The sequence below is a fragment of the Acomys minous genome (assembly GCF_964271855.1).
Source record: "Acomys minous genome assembly, chromosome: 13".
Classification (NCBI taxonomy): domain Eukaryota; kingdom Metazoa; phylum Chordata; class Mammalia; order Rodentia; family Muridae; genus Acomys; species Acomys minous.
In genome coordinates, this window is record NC_140495.1 from 107374356 (window position 1) to 107392088 (window position 17733).

Consider the following 17733-nt stretch of genomic DNA (forward strand, 5'->3'; position numbering starts at 1 on the left):
AAATTAATCCATTATACCATGAAACCAAACGAAGGTGAAATGCACAGGCCGCTGAGCACCCTCCCCCACCCCCCCACCCCGCCTCAAAGCCATCTGGGAACAGAAACCCTTCTGACCTCCCCTTTAAGCTCATGCACAATTTCCACACAGAGCAGTGTGTCCCGGGGCAGCTCTGTCTTCAGGTCCAGCTTTACCCAGCGGTCTGACTGGCGGCCATCCCATGTGTAGATCTGGGACCTCTGCAGGCAGGGAGAATGGGAGGCATGAAGGCTAGGGAATGGAAGGCTCTGTCCTCAAGCTACAAGCAGACAAAGGCATCTTACTGGTAGGAAAGCCTGCAAAAGAGCTCTGCCTAGGCTTGATGTACATGTGGAGGTTGGGATTACAGGAATAGGAGAAAGCAAAAGGAGAAAAATACAAAGTATGGACACAAAAGAAGTGATTGGGGATGAGTCAACTACATGGGAAGATGCAAGGGTAGGGGAAAGCAAAGGCTGCCAATAAGATATCAGATGTCAAATAAAATGTAAAGCTAACTGCTCCCCTCACCCCACCCCACTAGCAGCCAGTGGCCCAGAGTAGAAGAGGGGTGTCTTCCAGACAGGAAATGGCAGGATGGGACTGCAGAGAACTGGGTACCCAGGATCAGCCAGATGAGCCGCTGGCTCTGCATCTCAAGAAAAGCAACAGCCTTCCCTTCAGCAAGGCAGGGTTAGGCAGTGGGAAAGAAACAAACGTGAAGAAATGAAAGCATGAATGAATGAATCACACTTGACAAGCTCAGAACAAGAAAAAGGTTTCAGTGGGTGCCAACAGAATAAACACAGTGTGGCCAGAAGCTGTCTCCATCTATAGGCAGAGTACACTGTCACCACCCCAAACCAATGGGAGGCCAGCTGCCAACTTACCCCCAGGCCCAGGAGGAATTTCTGCTCACTACCAGATACCATGCAACGATATTCAAACACAGGATGGATCTTCTCCAGAGTTTTCACAGTGAGCATCGTGGGTTTGTAGCTGAAGATATTGATGTCAGTGTCCTGTGGCATGGATCAAAGAAAATGCTGCTAGGCTGGAGGAGAAACCGGCATTTGCTTTTAGAAGCAGGCTCCCCTACACCCTCTTCTCTACCTAACCAATCACTAGTATCTATTTCTAATTGCTTGCAGGGTTCCTTTAGGATGGGTTAGGAGAAACTAGGAAAGGAAAGAACACAAAATCCAAAGGTCAGACGGATTTACCAGAGCTACAAGGAATGTCAGCAGAGTAGAGCAGCTATGCACTCAGTGACACCGACAGCAAGGAGTCCCCAGAAGTTGGCCTGAGAGCACAGAATGATCTCTTTACCCCACCCCAGAAAATATAAGCATTTTGAGCCTCATTCTTTGTCCCTCACAAAAGCAGCACAATGACCACATCGAAGGGACGCCCTGGGGCCAGCTGGAGGTTGGTGGCAGAAAAACTGAAGACTACCTCACTAAAAACAGGATAGAGAATCGAGGTTCAGGCCATACCGCTGTGCTCCTCTGCAGTTCCCCTGCTAAGGCCGTCATTCCTCATCTCCTCTCCCTCATTCCCTCTTCCCTGCAGACAATCCCTCACGACCCTGAATTTCTAAGAACCTTATGGCCAGCTGGCACAGCCATATTCATTGGAAACAGTGAAAGTCATGAAGCCAGCAGTTGTTTGACAGTTCCAGAAAAGTTGAGCCGAATGCTGTAATCCTGTCATTCTGTCTCTCATTTAGGTTTTTGTCTCTGTGTTGCATTATGGGAGACTTTCTGTATTATGACTCATTTTATGTCTTTTCCCAAGAAAATTATGTCTGAGTCTTTTTAAGAAAGTCCTAAACTTTCTATCCCTCCTGCTTTTGGAGAAATAACTTTATCTTGTCCTATTTGGAAATTTTCCTTATGCCCTGGAGAACACGATAAGCAAAGATAAGCACTAAGACACTAGGAATTTCCTTATGAGACCCAAGCAAACTCAAAATGGAACAGGGAAAACTTAGAGATAGTTGACAAACTCTGGCCAGCCAGGCCAGGAGAACTGGTAAGATTCAAGCCACTTTTTATAATATGCTTAGAGCTCTCTGAAAATGTAGTTCAAATATATGGGATCATTCAGGGTACACCCCTAGGGGAATAGAATGCATTAAATAAGACTAAAATAACTTTTCCTACTTAGTAGCGTAGATGATGAAAGGATATAGTAAAAGGGGCTAGGTATTAGTATTTGCTATTGATAAACAGATCTATTTAGCTATTTTCTATTTGTCTGGAGTGCTTTAAAGCTACAAACACTGCCAGCCTAAAAGCAGACTGTCATATAATAAATGTGTTTGCTTTGGCAGAAACATTCTTTAGATTCTTTGAGTTGGGGCTATAGGGCCAATAATAAAAATAAATCTGTTCTATTTGTACTTTCTAATTGTGACTGAACTTGTATCCCTGGACATGTAATGAAAAATCAAACACATGTCTGGAGACAAAATGATATAATCTGTACTTCTTGGATAATCTTTGGTCTTTGTTCTGTGAAATTTATATAAAGAAAGAAGCAGCTTAATCGCTGCTAGTCAGTCAGAGCTCCAAGATTCCCCTGACCACTGTGCCTGATTCCTCCCTCACTGACTTCAGGCCACCCTGTCAGCCACTGGGGCTGGCCCCCCCAGCAACCAGCATACCCTTTGGGTGTCAGAATGCTAACCCAAGCCCATCTCAGGACAAGAGTCTTGCTGGCCTGAAGTGACCTTGGGAAACCCCATATAATACAGCTCATTTGTGGAGACTAGTCCACTTCTTTAGGTTTGAAGATTGATGCCTTCTCAATCCTTACGAAAGCCAGATTGACACCTTCCACCCCTAGAAAAAGGCCTCTCATATGGTGCCACAGAAGCCACATTTACCTTGATTAGCTCAAAAAACTTGAATTTGGGGTCTGAAGAAGATGGAGCAACTCGAGCCTGGTCTGGAATCTGAAAGCAGATAGCAAAGGGCTTTTTAAGTATGTGGGCATGTTGCATGCCTGTATGTCTGTGTACTCCATGTGTGTGTGCCTGGTGCCTGGTGCCTGCAGAGGCCAAGAGGGCCTCAGATCTCCAGGAACTAGTTACAGGCAGGTGAGAGCTACCATGTGGATGCTGCAAACTGAACTTGGGTCCTGTGGAAGAGCAGCTAGTGCTCTTAGCCACTGAGCTCCAGCTCTGGCTTTGGTTTTGAAGTGCTCTGTTCTGTGTGGGAGATGGGTTCAGGATGGAGAAGAAGAGATGGCATGCAAGCAAATAGGCCTGCAAGGGAGCTGAAGGTGCAACATTCACTCCCTGACAAGTCATTATGTCGACATAACCCAAAGCCAAATCTTTCCTCTACGAATATTACTACATAGAGCCATCAGGGCAAAATACAGCCTACCCAGAACCTGTCTGTCCTTCTGACCCAGCCGCAGGCCAAGCTGTCAGGGGGCCAAGGAGGTAACTGGTAACATGCCAACGAGGTGAGGTGGAGAGTTAAAGTGACAAGCCTGTTCTCAACTACAGCTTCCTGGCCTGGAGTAACAATGGGCTGCTTACCTCCCACAGCTGGAGGCATTCTTTCCGGATCTCTGCCTGCCTAGGCTCAATCAGGGTCCTGGAGAAACAAGATGAGAACAAGATGAAGACCCTACATGGCCTCTTACCTGCTTAGAGGTACACCTGCAAGAGAGAACACCTGAGTGCACATACAGGAATGACCTCTACAGACAGCTCAGAGCTTTCCTTTCCCACCACCTGCAGCCCCTCTCCTGTGCAGTCTTCCCTCCACCCACCAGCACATTCTGATTTCCCTTCTGTTCTCAAAGATGTCACTATGCTGATATTCCACAAGGTAAAATGAACCCTGAGAGTGGCTTTTAAGTCACTGCTAAAGAAACAGAATTGAGCCAAGCATGGTGGTGCACACCTTTAATCCCAGCACTCGGGAGGCAGAGGCAGGCGGATCGCTGTGAGTTCAAAGCCAGCCTGGTCTACAAAGGGAGTCCAGGATAGCCAAGGCTACACAGAGAAACTCTGTCTCAAAACAAACAAACAAACAAACAAAATATTAGAGAGAGGGGAGAGAGAGAGAGAGAGAAGAAACACAATTGGTGGTTAGAATAAAGCAAGGGCCTTCTTTGAAATTGGTGAAAAATGGACAGTACTCACGAGTCTTGTACAAAGGCATGGATTTTGGCCAGAGCTTTGATCTGCAGGCTGCAGTAGCTAGGAGAAAACAAATACAAGGACATCAACAGAGAAGTGTAGCAGGAAGAGAGGCCGCCTGTGTGCTGTGAGGTAGGTGGGACCCACCCAGCAGTTACATGGGGCCTACAGACCGAGAGCAGAACACAGATGAGCTAAACTCAGACCAGACACTCAGACTACAGGCCTGCTGAAAAGAAGGTTCTTAGCCCACCCACCCTTGAAAAACTAAGCAACAGCAAAGTCCATACCCACCTGGACTGCAGATAGCACTAACAAACCAGCCACACTGACTTTAGCCTTTATACACAGTGTCTGGCACTTAAAAAACTATCAAGGATGCTGGGGAGATGGCTCTGCAAGCATTTGGAATCGGAGTTCAAATCCCTAGTACCTGAATAAATGCTGGTCAAGCGCTGGCAACTCACCTGTAATCTCAAAACTCAGGAGGTGGAGACAGGATTCCTGGAGCCAGCTGGCTAGCTAGACTAGGTGAGCTGGTGAGCTCTAGGTTTAAGCGAGAGACTCTACCTCAATGCAAAAGGTGAAGAGCAGCCAAGGAAGACACCTGATGTCAACCTCTGGCCTCTTAAAAACAACCAGAGGAAAAGACACGTGATACACAGGAAAATAGTAACAGAGTTAATAATGGGAGCTAGCAGTGGCTCAGTGGTTAGAGCACCCACAGCAAATGGCTCACAACCACCTAGAACTCTAGCTTCAGGGGACCCAGGGTCTCTGGCTTCTGTGGGAAATGGCAGTCATGTGCACAGACACACAGAAACAAATCGAAAGGGATATTTTTAAAACCTAATAGCTTTCGGGGCTGGAGAGATGACTCAGTGGTTAAGTGCACTGCCTGCTCTTCCAAAGGACCTGGGTTCAATTCCCAGCACCCACATGGCAGCTCACAACTATCTGTAACTCCAAGATCTGACACCCTCACACCAATGCACATAAATTAAAACTAAATAAAAATATTTTAAAAACAAAAACAAAAAACCTAATAGCTTTCCACCAGAAGAAAGGAGAAGAAAGGGAGGTGAGAAATATGGAGTAATATCTTTAAAGTAGTAAAAGAAAATTTCCATAGGCAATTAAAATGTTCCTTAAAAAGAAACATTTCCGTGTGTGTATGTATGTATTTTGGTTTTTTCAAGACAGGATTTCTCTATATAATAGTCCTGGTTGTCTTAGACTTGCTTTGTAGACCAGGCTGGCCTCAAACTCACAGAGATCCGCCTGCTTCTGCCTTCCAAGTGCTGGGATTACAGGTGTGTGCCACCACGCCCAGCTTCCTGTGTCTATTTTATAGGTTGTTTCTTGAGACAGGGTCTCATGTAGCTCAGCTTGCCCTGAAAAATCACAGAGATCCTCCTGCCTCTACCTCCTGAGTGGTCAGATTAAAGGCTTGTGCCACCACTATGCCTGACTAAGATATGCATTTTTAAATAGACAAAAACTGAAGAGATTATCTCTAAAGTCTATAGGCTGAAATGGAATGACTGCAAATAGGAACTTGGTTCTCCAGGAAGACTAAGTGTGTCAGGAAATACCAAGGAGAAGATACTGCGATCCTAGCACGCAAGATGATCACTGAGGCAGGAGGATAACAAGTTCTTACCAGCCAAGGCTATACAGAGCTTGCAAACTCTAGGCTTTTGGAGAGAAAACAAATCATTCACCAGAAAAAGAAAAAAGCCTAATTGATTTTCATTATAAAATTTAAAGACTTTTGAGTTATTCAACCTGGAAAGGAAATAAAAATGATCTCACTTCACAGATGACATGCCAATGGAACAAGATAGAAAGCCTAGAAATAAATACTCATTTACTACTATTTATTAGCATTGCTAATGAAATAGCAAAAGATTTTTGGAAAGTGTGCCAAGACCATTTAATAGAGAAAGGACAGTCTTGGGAAATCTGAAAAAATGAGGTGGGACCATTAATTAATGCTATATCTAAAAAAAAAAAAAATAATAATAAAGTATTTCAGTTGGGCACAGTGGTGCATACCTGTAATCCCAGCACTTGAGGAGGCAGAGGCAGGCAGATCTCTGTGAGTTTGAGGCCAGCCTAGTCTACAAAGTGAGTCTAGAACAGCCAGGGCTGTTACACAGAGAGACCTTGAGGGTGGGGAAGAGCTTCAACACAAGGGCTAAATTTACAGAATCTTACAAGAAGATAGAGAGGAAGCCTCGCAACATAAGTGCAGTGATAAGAGAAATGATAAGCCAGGCCACAGTGAAAAATACAGAGCAGGAGACAATACTCACATCCAAGTCTAGTAAGAGATTAATATCTAAAGTACATAAAGGGATAGTCCTTTAACTCAATATTAAAACTAAACAAAACAGCTGGGCATGGTGACACATGCCTTTAATTCCAGGACTCGGGAGGCAGAGGCAGGTGGATCTCTGTGAGTTTGAGGCCAGCCTGGTCTACAAAGTGAGTCTAAGACAGCCAAGGCTACACAGAGAAATCCTGTCTCAAAAAAACAAAAACAAACAAACAAAAAATACAACAAAACACTAACACTTAAAAAAAGTCTTGAAAAAGAGAAATGACCAGACAGATAGCTGAGCAGTTAAAGAATGCATACTGCAGTGGCTGGGCATGACACACACCTTTAATCCTAGCACCTGGGAGGCAAGAGGCAGGCAGATCTCTGAGTTAGAAGCCAGCCTGGTCAACCTGGGCTACGTAAGACCTTGCTTGGGGGAACAAAACAAACAAACAAAAAACAAAAACAAAAACAAACCCATACTGCTCTTGCAGAGAACCGAGGTTCAGCTCCCTGCACCCATAAGGGGAGGCTCACAACTGCCTGTAACTCCAGCCTCTCTGTTCACCATCAGTCTCAGGTTCCTGTGGGCGGGACTATGGAGCCAGCGGTCCACCTGCCACCCTTGGGACAGGACATGCTAATAGAACAGAGTAACCAAAAGGTAGCTGAAGTCCTAGGATGTTCCAAGAGCCAGTAGGTCATTGGTCCTTCATTCTCTAGGCTTCCTTAATACCCCAGTGGTACCAACAGACACAGACAGTTGGCTTACCTCTCATTAGACCGTATCATGTAGTCATTAAATTCATGGTCTCCTTTGATCACCGTCAAGGGAACTACCAGGTTGACATCAGACTCGGTGTTGCGAAGCTGGTTGAGTTTAATATTCACAGAGAAGAGGTACTCCCTCACGTCGTCTATGCCCACCTTCAGCCCTTTGCACACCACATACCTGCAGGACACACCATGTCACTCCAAGCAGCAAGAGCCTTCTCCCTACACACTCCTTTCCCCCGCTGCTGCAGTCACAAAGCTAAACAGCTTTTCTATTCGACCTTAAGCTTGAGCTCAAAGAGCAATACATACTATGCCTTAAAAAAATGTTACTTCAAGTCCTTCTGTTTCATAGGGATTGATAGCATACACTTTTAATCCCACTTGGTAGACACAGGCAATTTGATCTCTTGAGCTCAAGGCTAGCCTGCTCCATGTAGTAAGTTCTAAATCAGCCAGGGCTATCCTGTAAAACCCTGTCTCAAAATAAAATACGTAAAATCTTCCCCTTATTTCTAAGACTATTTCTACTTCCACGGGGGTGTTCCCCACTGCCCTGCACCAACAGACAAGCCTTCGGGGAGCTGTTAATTATAGATGTAATAGATCATCAAACTCTCCACAAAAATCTGCCTTTGACAGGCGACCTGACAATTCTGACCAGCCTTCTTTCACCTCAAATGCGGGTGCCTGGATGTCTGCAGTACCTCTGAATGGCAGCCCCTCTGCCTATTCCCAGCCTCTATTCCCCTCAGTGTGTTTACCAACAGTCACACCCTTCCTACCAATATGAGAATCCCAGCTAGAAGCCGACCCCGGTGTGGAGGATGACCACTCAGACAAGGACACCGGCTTCTGGAGAATCACATCTCCAAGCCAAGGTTTTAACAGTTTGAGAGTTCATGCCAGCCAGAAGCACAGGGTTTCCTGCTGACTTCTGACCTACCAGCTGGCTAGCGGAGAGGAAGGCCTTACCGCTCTGAGTTGGCAGGCCTGCTGGTGATGGGCTTGAAGAGACACACACGTTCAAAGCAGCAGTATAACAGGTAGATGAGCCCCACACTGAAGGGTGTGAAGAGGTCAAAGGTTTTGCAGATGAAGTGGCCCCCTGGATTGGAAAGAAAATGCCCAGGGCAATCAGGGGCTACTCCAGGATGTGGGGGAGGTCACCTTAACCAGTAAAGATGACTGAGACGGGTTCTATACAAGTCCAAGGCAATTTATGGGGTCACCAGCCTCGGAGAATGCTTTAGGGATCCTCTTGCCTTTTCATCTAGCCACCAGCCACCTGACAACAGGGATTCTTTCTCCTTCCTTTTTAAAAAGTTCCTTAACTAGCCCCTGCCCATGCTCTTGTCATACAGGGCCTCAGTGAGTCCTTGTTGAGGAGAGAGATGAGGAAGCATCACCTGTGCGGACAATAGACAGTGCCATGAGGAACTGGCATAGCAGGAGCTGCTTGCTGAGGATCTCCTGCAAGTTCTCCTGCCCCTCCACAGAGAAGCCCTGAAAGGAGAGCACAAGGACAGGAGAGACAAGTAAGGGTGGAGAACCACACACCCTACCTCATCTTCATCAGGAGCTCCTGGAGGTGTCAGACAGTCACCATCTGTCTGATCAGCATGTCAATTTCTTTGTCAAAGTAATGTGGTCAGTTACTGCTGAACTTGAGCCACCTTCCTGCTTTATCACTCCTAGACCACAGGACCAAATCTGCTTTTCCAAAGAAATGGTCCAGAAAAACTTTGAAATTCACATGGGAGCCAGGTGTGGTGGCACATGCCTTTAATCCCAGCACTCGGGAGGCAGAGGCAGGAGGATCTCTGTGAGTTCGAGGCCAGCCTGGTCTACAAAGTGAGTCCAGGACAGCCAGGGCTACACAGAAAAAACCCTGTCTCGAGAAAAAAAAAAAAAAGAAAGAAAAGAAAAAGAAAAAGAAAAAGAAAAAAATCCACATGGAACCCAGGGAGAGAAAGTACTAGCTTATCACTGGTCAACCCAAGACAGAAATGTCAGATCCTATGAAGACTGGAGGACAATCTGCTGGGCCCTGCCACTGCACTGCCCTCTGATGGCCCCAGGCCTGACACAGAATGACAGAGCAAGGATTTATTTACAGTACCCACCACTCTGCTCTTAGCTGTGGAGCCCCTGTCTCCAGCTGGCACACTCTCAGATTAGGTCTGCTCCAATTCCCAGAGCATCTCCCTTCCTCAAGGAGCAGCCAGCCACGAGCCATGCTTATACCCAAGTCAAGGGGGCAGGCCATGGGGAGAAAAGACTGGTCTTAATGGGTACAGCTCCAGTTTTACAAAACAAAAATGTTCTACAAATCAGTTATACACCAGGGTGGATAGACAAACACTACTAAGCTGTTCACAGGACAAACTGCATTGCACATTATCATTTTACAGTAGAGAGCGAGGCCGCTGGCTTCTGTTAAGCTGCCCCATAGGCCAGATCTCACATATGCAGTCCTATAAAAATGATGCTTACCATTGTCTCCCAGACTTACAGATGCTTCTCAAAATTCATGTTTGTTACAGAGCTAATTAGGAATTCAAAACAGAACCAGGCATGGTGGTACGTGCCTATTGTTCCCAGTGAGCACTGGGAGGTAGAGGCTGGAGGGTCAGGAGTCAAAGCCAACTTCATCGTATAGTAAAAGTCTGCAGCCAGCCTAAGCTATTTGAGATACTACCTTTAAAAAATTTTTTTTAGGAAAAGGTAAAGAGATGGGGAAATGTGAGAGTGGAAATATGTTCAATGTATAATATACTTGTATGAAAATATCCCTGTGTGGGGCTGGAGAGATGGCTCAGAGGTTAAGAGTACTGGCTGCTCTTCCAAAGATTCTGAGTTCAATTCCCAGCAACCACATGGTGGTTCACAACCATCTGGTACCCTCTTCCGATGTGAAGTGTACATGCAGGCAGAACACTGTATACATAATAAATAAATAAATCTTAAAAAGAAAAGAAAAGAAAAAAGATCACAAGTCAGAAGCTGGGCATGGTAGCACACACCTGTAATCCCACAACTTGGGGAGGCAGAGGCAGGTGGATCGCTGTGAGTTCAAGGCTAGCATGGTCTACAAAGTGAGTCCAGGACAGCCAGGGCAGTTACACAAAAAAACTCTGTCTTAAAAAAACAAAAGAGCCAGGCGTGGTGGTGCACGCCTTTAACCATAGCACCTGGGGGGCAGAGGCAGGTGGATCACTGTGAGTTCGAGGCCAGCCTGGTCTACAAAGTGAGTCCAGAACACCCAAGACTACACAAAGAAACCCTGTCTCGAAAAACCAATAAATAAATAAATAAATAAAGTAAAAAATTAAACAAAGAGACTATCCCTGTTTAACATATTGCCATATACAATGAAAAATTTAAATAAGTAACAGAAATAAATCAAAAGTTAAGGCCAGCCCTGCTGCTACCAAAGCAGAAATCCTTGCAGCCCTGTTGTCCACCTGTAGAACAGGCAGAACCTGCAGACCCCACACATCTGCTCTCAGCCAGCCCCAACCCTGTCCATCTTCTATCCCTACTGTACAAGGCTTCAGGAGCCAGTGCATCCTCAGGTCCTTCTACCACTGCCTTCCTTCCACACACAGACAACTCCCACGGCTCTTCTCAACTCCAGCTGTGTGATCCTGTAGCACATGGCATACTGTCTGTCCTCTCTCCAAAGTAAGTGGTGGCTCACATAAGAAGCGATCGCCTGTAGCATGAGATCACTGGATGAGCGAGCCTCTGCCGAACAACGTAGTGGTCGGTTCTCTCGGCATCCCACGTGGCTGCTCTGGTAGGCCCCTGAAAATTCACTTGAGCCAGCCAAGAGCCTCCATGAATTCTGTGTTGCTGCTGCTGCTGCTGCTGCTGCTTAAGTACCTGTTAGTTCATGAGAGGCTCAGGAGGCCACCTGCAGACAGCCTCCAACAGCAACAGCCAAGATGACAAGTGATGGCAGGGTGCCTCCAATTCAGTTCTGCCTAGTTGACTTCAGCTGGAGCCCATGCCTCACAAGCCCCTCAGCCTTTCTGTTTGCTAAGTGAGCTCAGCAAACACGTCCATAAGAGTATACTACTTACAAGAATTGTAGGAAAATATATAAATAAAAAATGTGCATCCTTACTATATGAACAGTGAGTTACCATTTACTGGGGCAGCTAAAGAACAAAACCAAAGCATTTCTCAAGGGCTAGGGAGGGGCACACGTTCAGCAGCTGAGCACTTAGTAAATCTGCCCAAGGCCAAACATTTGGTCCCCAGCACAGCAAACAAGCCTCTACATTCACAACACATTCTTAAAGAGACAGTCACCTACCCCATCTGCCATCAGAAAGTGGACACCCTTGCGATCTGTGTTGTCCAGGACAAAATTCCGAAATGCATTGATGTTCTCTGGGCGGGTGATATCTCCATCTCCATCAACTCCACCCTCACCTGACGGGACACAGGAGCCCTGTGAGTTTACTTGTATCCAGCAGCTGGGCCAGGAGCTCTCAGAACCAGCACCCATCTGCCTCTGGTGATAGACTAGCAAGAAACAATTCCTGCTCTCAGAAGCCAGGGCTCAAAGGGAGCTGACCAGCCAAAACTCATCAGCGGAGGCAGAGGATCTTCCATGTTTAAAAAACAGTATTAGCTGGGCGTGGTAGTGCACACTTTTAATCCCAGCACTCAGGAGGTAGAGGCAGGCAGATCACTGTGAGTTCAAAGCCAGCCTGGTCTACAAAGCGAGTCCAGGACAGCCGAGGCTACACAGAGAAACCCTGTCTCAAAACACCAAAAAACAAAGACAAAAACAAAAAATAAAAAAAAACTCTGTATTTGGAGCTGGAGAGATGGCTCAGTGGGTAACAGCATTGGCTGCTCTTCCAGAGGTCTTAAGTTCAATTCCCAGCAACCACATGGTGGCTCACAACCATCTATACTGTAATCTAATGCCCTCTTCTGGCCTGCAGATGCACATGCAGATAGAAGCATTCCCATATAAAATTTAAAAATTTAAAAAATCAGTATTAGCCAGGCATGGAAGCTTGTGCCTATACAGGTATTCTGGAGGTGGAGCAGGAAGACTGCCCATAAATTTAAGGACAACATGGGCTACACAGGGAGTTTTAGATTGGCCTAGAATACAAAGTGAGATCCCTTCTCAAAATATCAAATCCTAGCACTTAGGAGGCTGAAGCAGGTGGATCTCTGTGAGTTGACGCCAGCTGGATCTACATAGTGAAGCCTAGGCTAGCCAGGGCTATGGAGAAAGACCCTGTCTCAAAAACAAACAGACAGAACAAAACAAAACCACAGCAAAAACAAAACAAAACAAAATCAACCTCCACTAAGGGCTGTTAGGAAAGGATATTTAGGATTTGCAGACACATCACAGTCTACTTGTCAGAGCAAACTGTCTGCTAGTAAGTGTAGCCCACACCAACAGACAGGGCTGCAGCTAGGCCTGTGACCTGTTTGTTAGTAACTGTTAATATAACTATGATCTGCTTGTTAATAACTCTGCAGTTATCACTAGAAATCAGGCAGTTCATCATCCCCCATCACCACACAAAAACCACGATCTGGCAAGGAGGAATTAATATGGCTTTGAAGTGATTCTGCCTAGAGGAGTGCAGGCCTGCGGCTTAAAGACACTTCAGAGGGAACCAAGTCCCTCATGGCAGAGACTGTGAGCCCTGGCTAACAGAAGTGGAAGAGCACAAGAAGTGAGAGCCTTGAAGTTCCCACACAGAGGCTACCCTCATATGTCCTCGCCCACCCTGTTGAGCGTCCCTACCATAGTAGGGCTCGAAGAGCTCACTGGAGGCTGCGTAGAAGTCCTCCAGCTTGAAGTCATTAGGGCCCTTCAGCGTCATCCCGAAGCCTTTTGCATGCCACTTCTTCCTCCACAGCACGTACTCTGAGAAGCCACCTGGGCCTGCGCAGACATCAGCAAAGTACAGAAGGTCACTCCCCGAGTCCTTCAGTAGTGGCTTCTGCAAAGACAAGTGGAAGATAAGGAGATGGGGAAAACAGACAACTCAGTGAGGAAAAGGAAGGAGAACTCAAGGAAGAAGAGGCCAAAAAAAAAAAGTATAATCCAGAGCTCCCACTAGGCCACAACACCCGTGCATTTTCTTCAGTCATCACTGCCCGCTGGAGCTTCCTCACACAAAAGGAGCACCTTCCCCCAACCAGGCCAACCCAGAGTCCTAATGAGAGGAGTAGCTCTGTGGCTGAGCGGGGTTCTCATGTCACAGCGCTGTTTGCTCAGCACACTGTGCCTTCTTTGTGCCCTGGTGAGCAGAACACTGCAGACAGAAGAAGAGACGCCAACACAAAGCAGCCTGCCCACAGCAGCTGGAACAAGGCCGGGCGGGGTGGGGCTGACTATTAGACAACTGCTCTCAGCTTCAAGGACCTCCTTTCCTACAACCATAGCCTCAATCGTCCCCGCTTGGCTCCTTCTCCTCTTTTGTCCTTCAACTACCTTTACTTTGGAAGTTAAGACTTAGATAAAAGTTACAAAGAGTGCAGAGGTCCTGTACTTTTTATCTAGCTGCCAGTTTTGTTAACAGTTTGCACAACCATGGTATGTTTGTCGAAACCAAGAAATCAGAATTAGTACAGTATATTAAAAGTAAATTCTGGACTTTAGATTTCCCTAGCGCCATCTGCTGTTCAGGCACATCTCATTCACATACACACCCAAGACCTAACAGCACGTGCAAGAATATCATGAAATATTCTGCAGTCAGCATAGTGACTATGAGGCAGGAGTCATAAGTTTCAGTGCTATTTTAAGCGCTATAAACACTACACAGAAGGAAACACATGTTTCTCAGCACTGGTGCCTTAGCCCCAGGCTACAGCTTCTTTAGTCAAAGGGCAGCAGGAAGCTTAAGGCCTCAAAGTATCTCCACGATACTCAAAGGACTCAGAGCCTCCATGAGGTACCTAAATATGATCTCATTTTGTGATTTCAAAACTAGTGGCTTGTTGGTGCATGGTAGTATACATATACCACCCAGCACTTCCAGCACTTAGAAGGTTGATGCAGGAGGATTGTTTTAAGTTTAAGGATAGTCTGAGTTACATAGCAAGAAGCCTTGTCATTTAAAAAAAAAAAAAAAAAGAAGCCTTGTCATGAGGCAAGAGGCCTGTCCAGAGTCTGCTCACAGAAGGAATGGCTGGTTCTTAGCTCTGCCACTTCCCCACTGTGCAGGCAAGGACAAGCACACATCTGAAACTAGTAAGCTCAATTGTTCAACTATAAATTGGGACCAGTGTAGGTATTTCTCAGGGCTGCTGCAGGATTAAATAATGCAACCTGTGGCAAAGGCCTTTCTAAAACTATAAAGTAGCCACAAAATAACATTATATTCAACTAGATCAACTTTCTTGGAGTCAAAACTGTAGTCTTTTCCATAGTCTCCTCCTTTACCTGCCAAGTGCAATGCTGCACATAAAGTGGGCGCTGTCGACGACTCTCATGGCCACTAAGGCGACAGAGAGGTGAGAACCCACATTCACTGTGTCCATCACAGTACACACAGGCTTCTAGATGAATGACACCGTCGGCACGAGATCCCTCATAGGATGCAATCAATACTCCAAGAATCTAAATCCCCTCCTTCCCTCGTTTCTTCCAGTTCTAGCTCATTTCTTTTTCTTCCTAGTCCTTTTTCCTTTTCCCATAAGCTGTAGCACCAGAGACCAATTATAATACTTCTCTCTCCTTCTTTACACCACCCCAAGCTTCTGGTTTTCCAGTGCTTAGGCAATAATCTGTCTGACCCAAACCTCCCTGGGACGCCGGCATGGCCATGCTTCTGGCCGTTCCCACCTCTGTTGCCAACTGCTCCTGAAAACACACAGGCCTGCTGGGCTTGGCCTGCTCCTCAGGGAAGATGAAGATGAGAAGGAACAACACAACCAAGGGTGAGAGAAACCTCTTTACCAGGAGGGCAAAGACACAGCTCTGACAGGGTAATTCTCCCTGGCCACTATCAATCAGTTCAGGTCCAAACAGGCTGCGTTTCCCTATGTGACGAACGTCTACCTTGACTGGAATGCTACAGTTGGTACCTACTTCATTCTCATGACAGTAACCAACACCAGTGCTGAGGATATGCACAGGCAAAAGCCCAGACTCTGTGACTTCTCAGCAGCTTAGCAGAGCTCTTCTGCTAGGCAGGGCCTTAAAGGGAACCACCGGGAGCTCAGAAAATCAAGTCAACATTGTATCAACCCAATCTTCTCAAGATGCTAATTCCAAGAGCCCTTTGTACTGACTGCTGGCCCGGGAACATTGGGAGGAAGCCCTGGGAAAGAAATGAGTGAAGCCTGGAGGGTCTATATGCCAGTTTTTACCAGCATGGAGAAGGTAGTTAGGCAGGTGGAACTGAAACATCAAAGAATTTGAAAATAAGTTCCTCTAGCTGGTGGGTAAGGAGGGGGTGGGGGGGCTGGTAGAATAAGGGTTCATGAAGCAGAAACAAGTTTGGGGGTAGCTGGCTCCTGGCCCTGTCACTGTAAAAGAAAGCAACTTTCTAGGAGTGGGTAAAAATGCTTTGACCCCAAAAGGAATTCTAGAATGAAATTTCCCTTTTTGCTTTCTCTATCATTATGGACGGCCGATGTTCAGAGAAATGAGATGTAGCAGAGCAGAAAATCATTTTGTTCTACCGCATCTAGAAAAAGGCCAAAGCCTCATAATTACAATCCCACACAGAGCTTGTTCAGAGCAGCAGAAAGAGAAAATGACCCTGCTGAAATCACAGATCTGTAGGGCCTGGCACACTGGGCCACTCCTGGGACCAGGAAGCACTGAAGGACTCCATCTGGGGAAAGCACAGCAAAACGCATCGCTTCCTTTCAGCAGGAACACCCCCGCACTGAAGAAATGGCACCCTCTAAGCTACCAAAGCTGAATCCACTCAGCACCACAAAGTCTCACCCCATCGGAGTCCAGGGGATTCGTGAACATTCGATCAAACACAAAATCCATGTTGGCCATCTTCATTGCTGCCCTGTAACAAAGCAAGACAGGAAAACACAGATCAGTCCCAGAACTATGGAAAACTATGGCTCAATGAAAGGTGCAGCTGTGCAGACAGGAAGGGAGGGGGTGCAGCAAACCTGTTAAGGAAGAAGACTCCTCGGATCATCTCATAGGGATTAGCTCTGGTGCGTGCTCGTCTCATCTCCTCCCCATCCAGGATGTCAAACACACTCTGCCAAAAAAGGAGGAGATTCTATAGCAAGCACCATGCCAGGCCCTCTAGGGTAGGACCAGAGTCCTGAGACTCATTGCCCTCAAAGGAACTGGGTCCTTGCTGCAGCTCGGCTCACAAGTCCACCTTCACTTACCTTGCCTATAAAGTGATAAAATAAATCCAATGAAGCAGGTGCCTGGCTTCTGGTTAGTGGTTAAACCACCTCTGCTACATAGAAAGCCAACTCTATGTACAGCTAATCCACACAGTCAATCGTTTCTCCATGCCACCAAACCTTCCAACGGATCTAAGTCCCAGCAGTTAGGTTCCCCTTACGGGAACTCTAAATTTAAAAACAAGCCTTTTATCCCAGCACTCAGGAGGCAGAGGCAGGCACATCTCTGAGTTCGAGAACAGCCTGTTCTACTGAGTTAGTTCCAGGACAGCCAGGGCTACACAGAGAAACCTTGTCTCAAAAAAGCCAAACTAAAGCCAGGCGTGGTGGCACACGCCTTTAATCCCAGCACTCGGGAGGCAGAGGCAGGCGGATCTCTGTGAATTCCAGGCCAGCCTGGTCTACAAAGTGAGTCCAGGATGGCCAAGGCTACACAGAGAAACTCTGTCTCAAAAAACCAAAAAAAAAAAAAAAAAAAAGCCAAACTAAATGAATAAATAAGTAAACTTAAAAACAAGTCAAGACCAGGGTTTCCTGACAACACACACACACACACACACACACACACACACACACACACACACACACACACGTAAACACTCCCACCTTCTAACTCTGCTTTATGACTTTCTCTCTAGAAGCAGCCGTCCTCGTCTCACTTGAGATATGGGGATCTTATGGATATATTTCCAACCCTGTCTGTTCTACCTCAACCCCCAAAAAAGAAAAACAGAGCTTTGTAAAGTAGCCTTCACTCTTTTCTAACCCACTTCCTCCTCAGCAAGTACCAGGTGTGTGCTTCCTGAGTTGCAATCAGGCCGGAAGATAAATGTAAAGGGAGGCTAAGTGTTGTTACACACTCCCAATTTCATCTAATGCTCACAACCACCGAGAGAAGTGCTTTCTTCAGTTTCACAGAGAAGACACACTCAGAGACAACCGAGCTACTAGTACAAGGTCATACAGCAAAAATACTAGAGAAATGAGATTTAAATTCTGATTTGATGCTAAAAGATGATCCTAACTCTTCACTTCAGCAGCCCCGTGGGCATTACCAGGATCCGAC

The 17733-nt window shown here is 46.3% G+C and overlaps 2 protein-coding genes across 5 annotated transcripts in view; one reads left to right on the plus strand and one right to left on the minus strand.

Annotated features, from left to right (window-relative positions):
* The window catches only part of CCDC167 (coiled-coil domain containing 167), a 29001-nt gene extending 20320 nt beyond the window's left edge, over positions 1-8681 (plus strand). Inside the window, exon 5 of the mRNA XM_084753163.1 lies at positions 8645-8681. Within this exon, the coding sequence (XP_084609289.1) occupies positions 8645-8666 (22 nt within the window). The 3' untranslated portion in view covers positions 8667-8681. The remainder of the gene's footprint in view (positions 1-8644) is intronic.
* The window catches only part of CMTR1 (cap methyltransferase 1), a 46072-nt gene that overhangs the window by 5003 nt on the left and 23336 nt on the right, over positions 1-17733 (minus strand). For 3 of the 4 annotated variants that reach the window (XR_014773659.1, XM_084753160.1, XM_084753159.1), the window contains exons 7-18: positions 16416-16510; positions 16234-16306; positions 13072-13270; positions 11605-11723; positions 8690-8786; positions 8256-8388; positions 7279-7458; positions 4184-4240; positions 3572-3629; positions 2909-2977; positions 909-1040; positions 117-239 (exon numbers count right to left, since the gene is read on the minus strand). Coding sequence is in view for 3 of the 4 variants with exons in the window: in XM_084753160.1 (XP_084609286.1) it covers positions 117-239; positions 909-1040; positions 2909-2977; positions 3572-3629; positions 4184-4240; positions 7279-7458; positions 8256-8388; positions 8690-8786; positions 11605-11723; positions 13072-13270; positions 16234-16306; positions 16416-16510 (1335 nt within the window). In the remaining variant the exon portion in view is untranslated. The remainder of the gene's footprint in view (positions 1-116; positions 240-908; positions 1041-2908; positions 2978-3571; positions 3630-4183; positions 4241-7278; positions 7459-8255; positions 8389-8689; positions 8787-11604; positions 11724-13071; positions 13271-16233; positions 16307-16415; positions 16511-17733) is intronic. The other variant, XM_084753161.1, reaches the window with a different exon arrangement.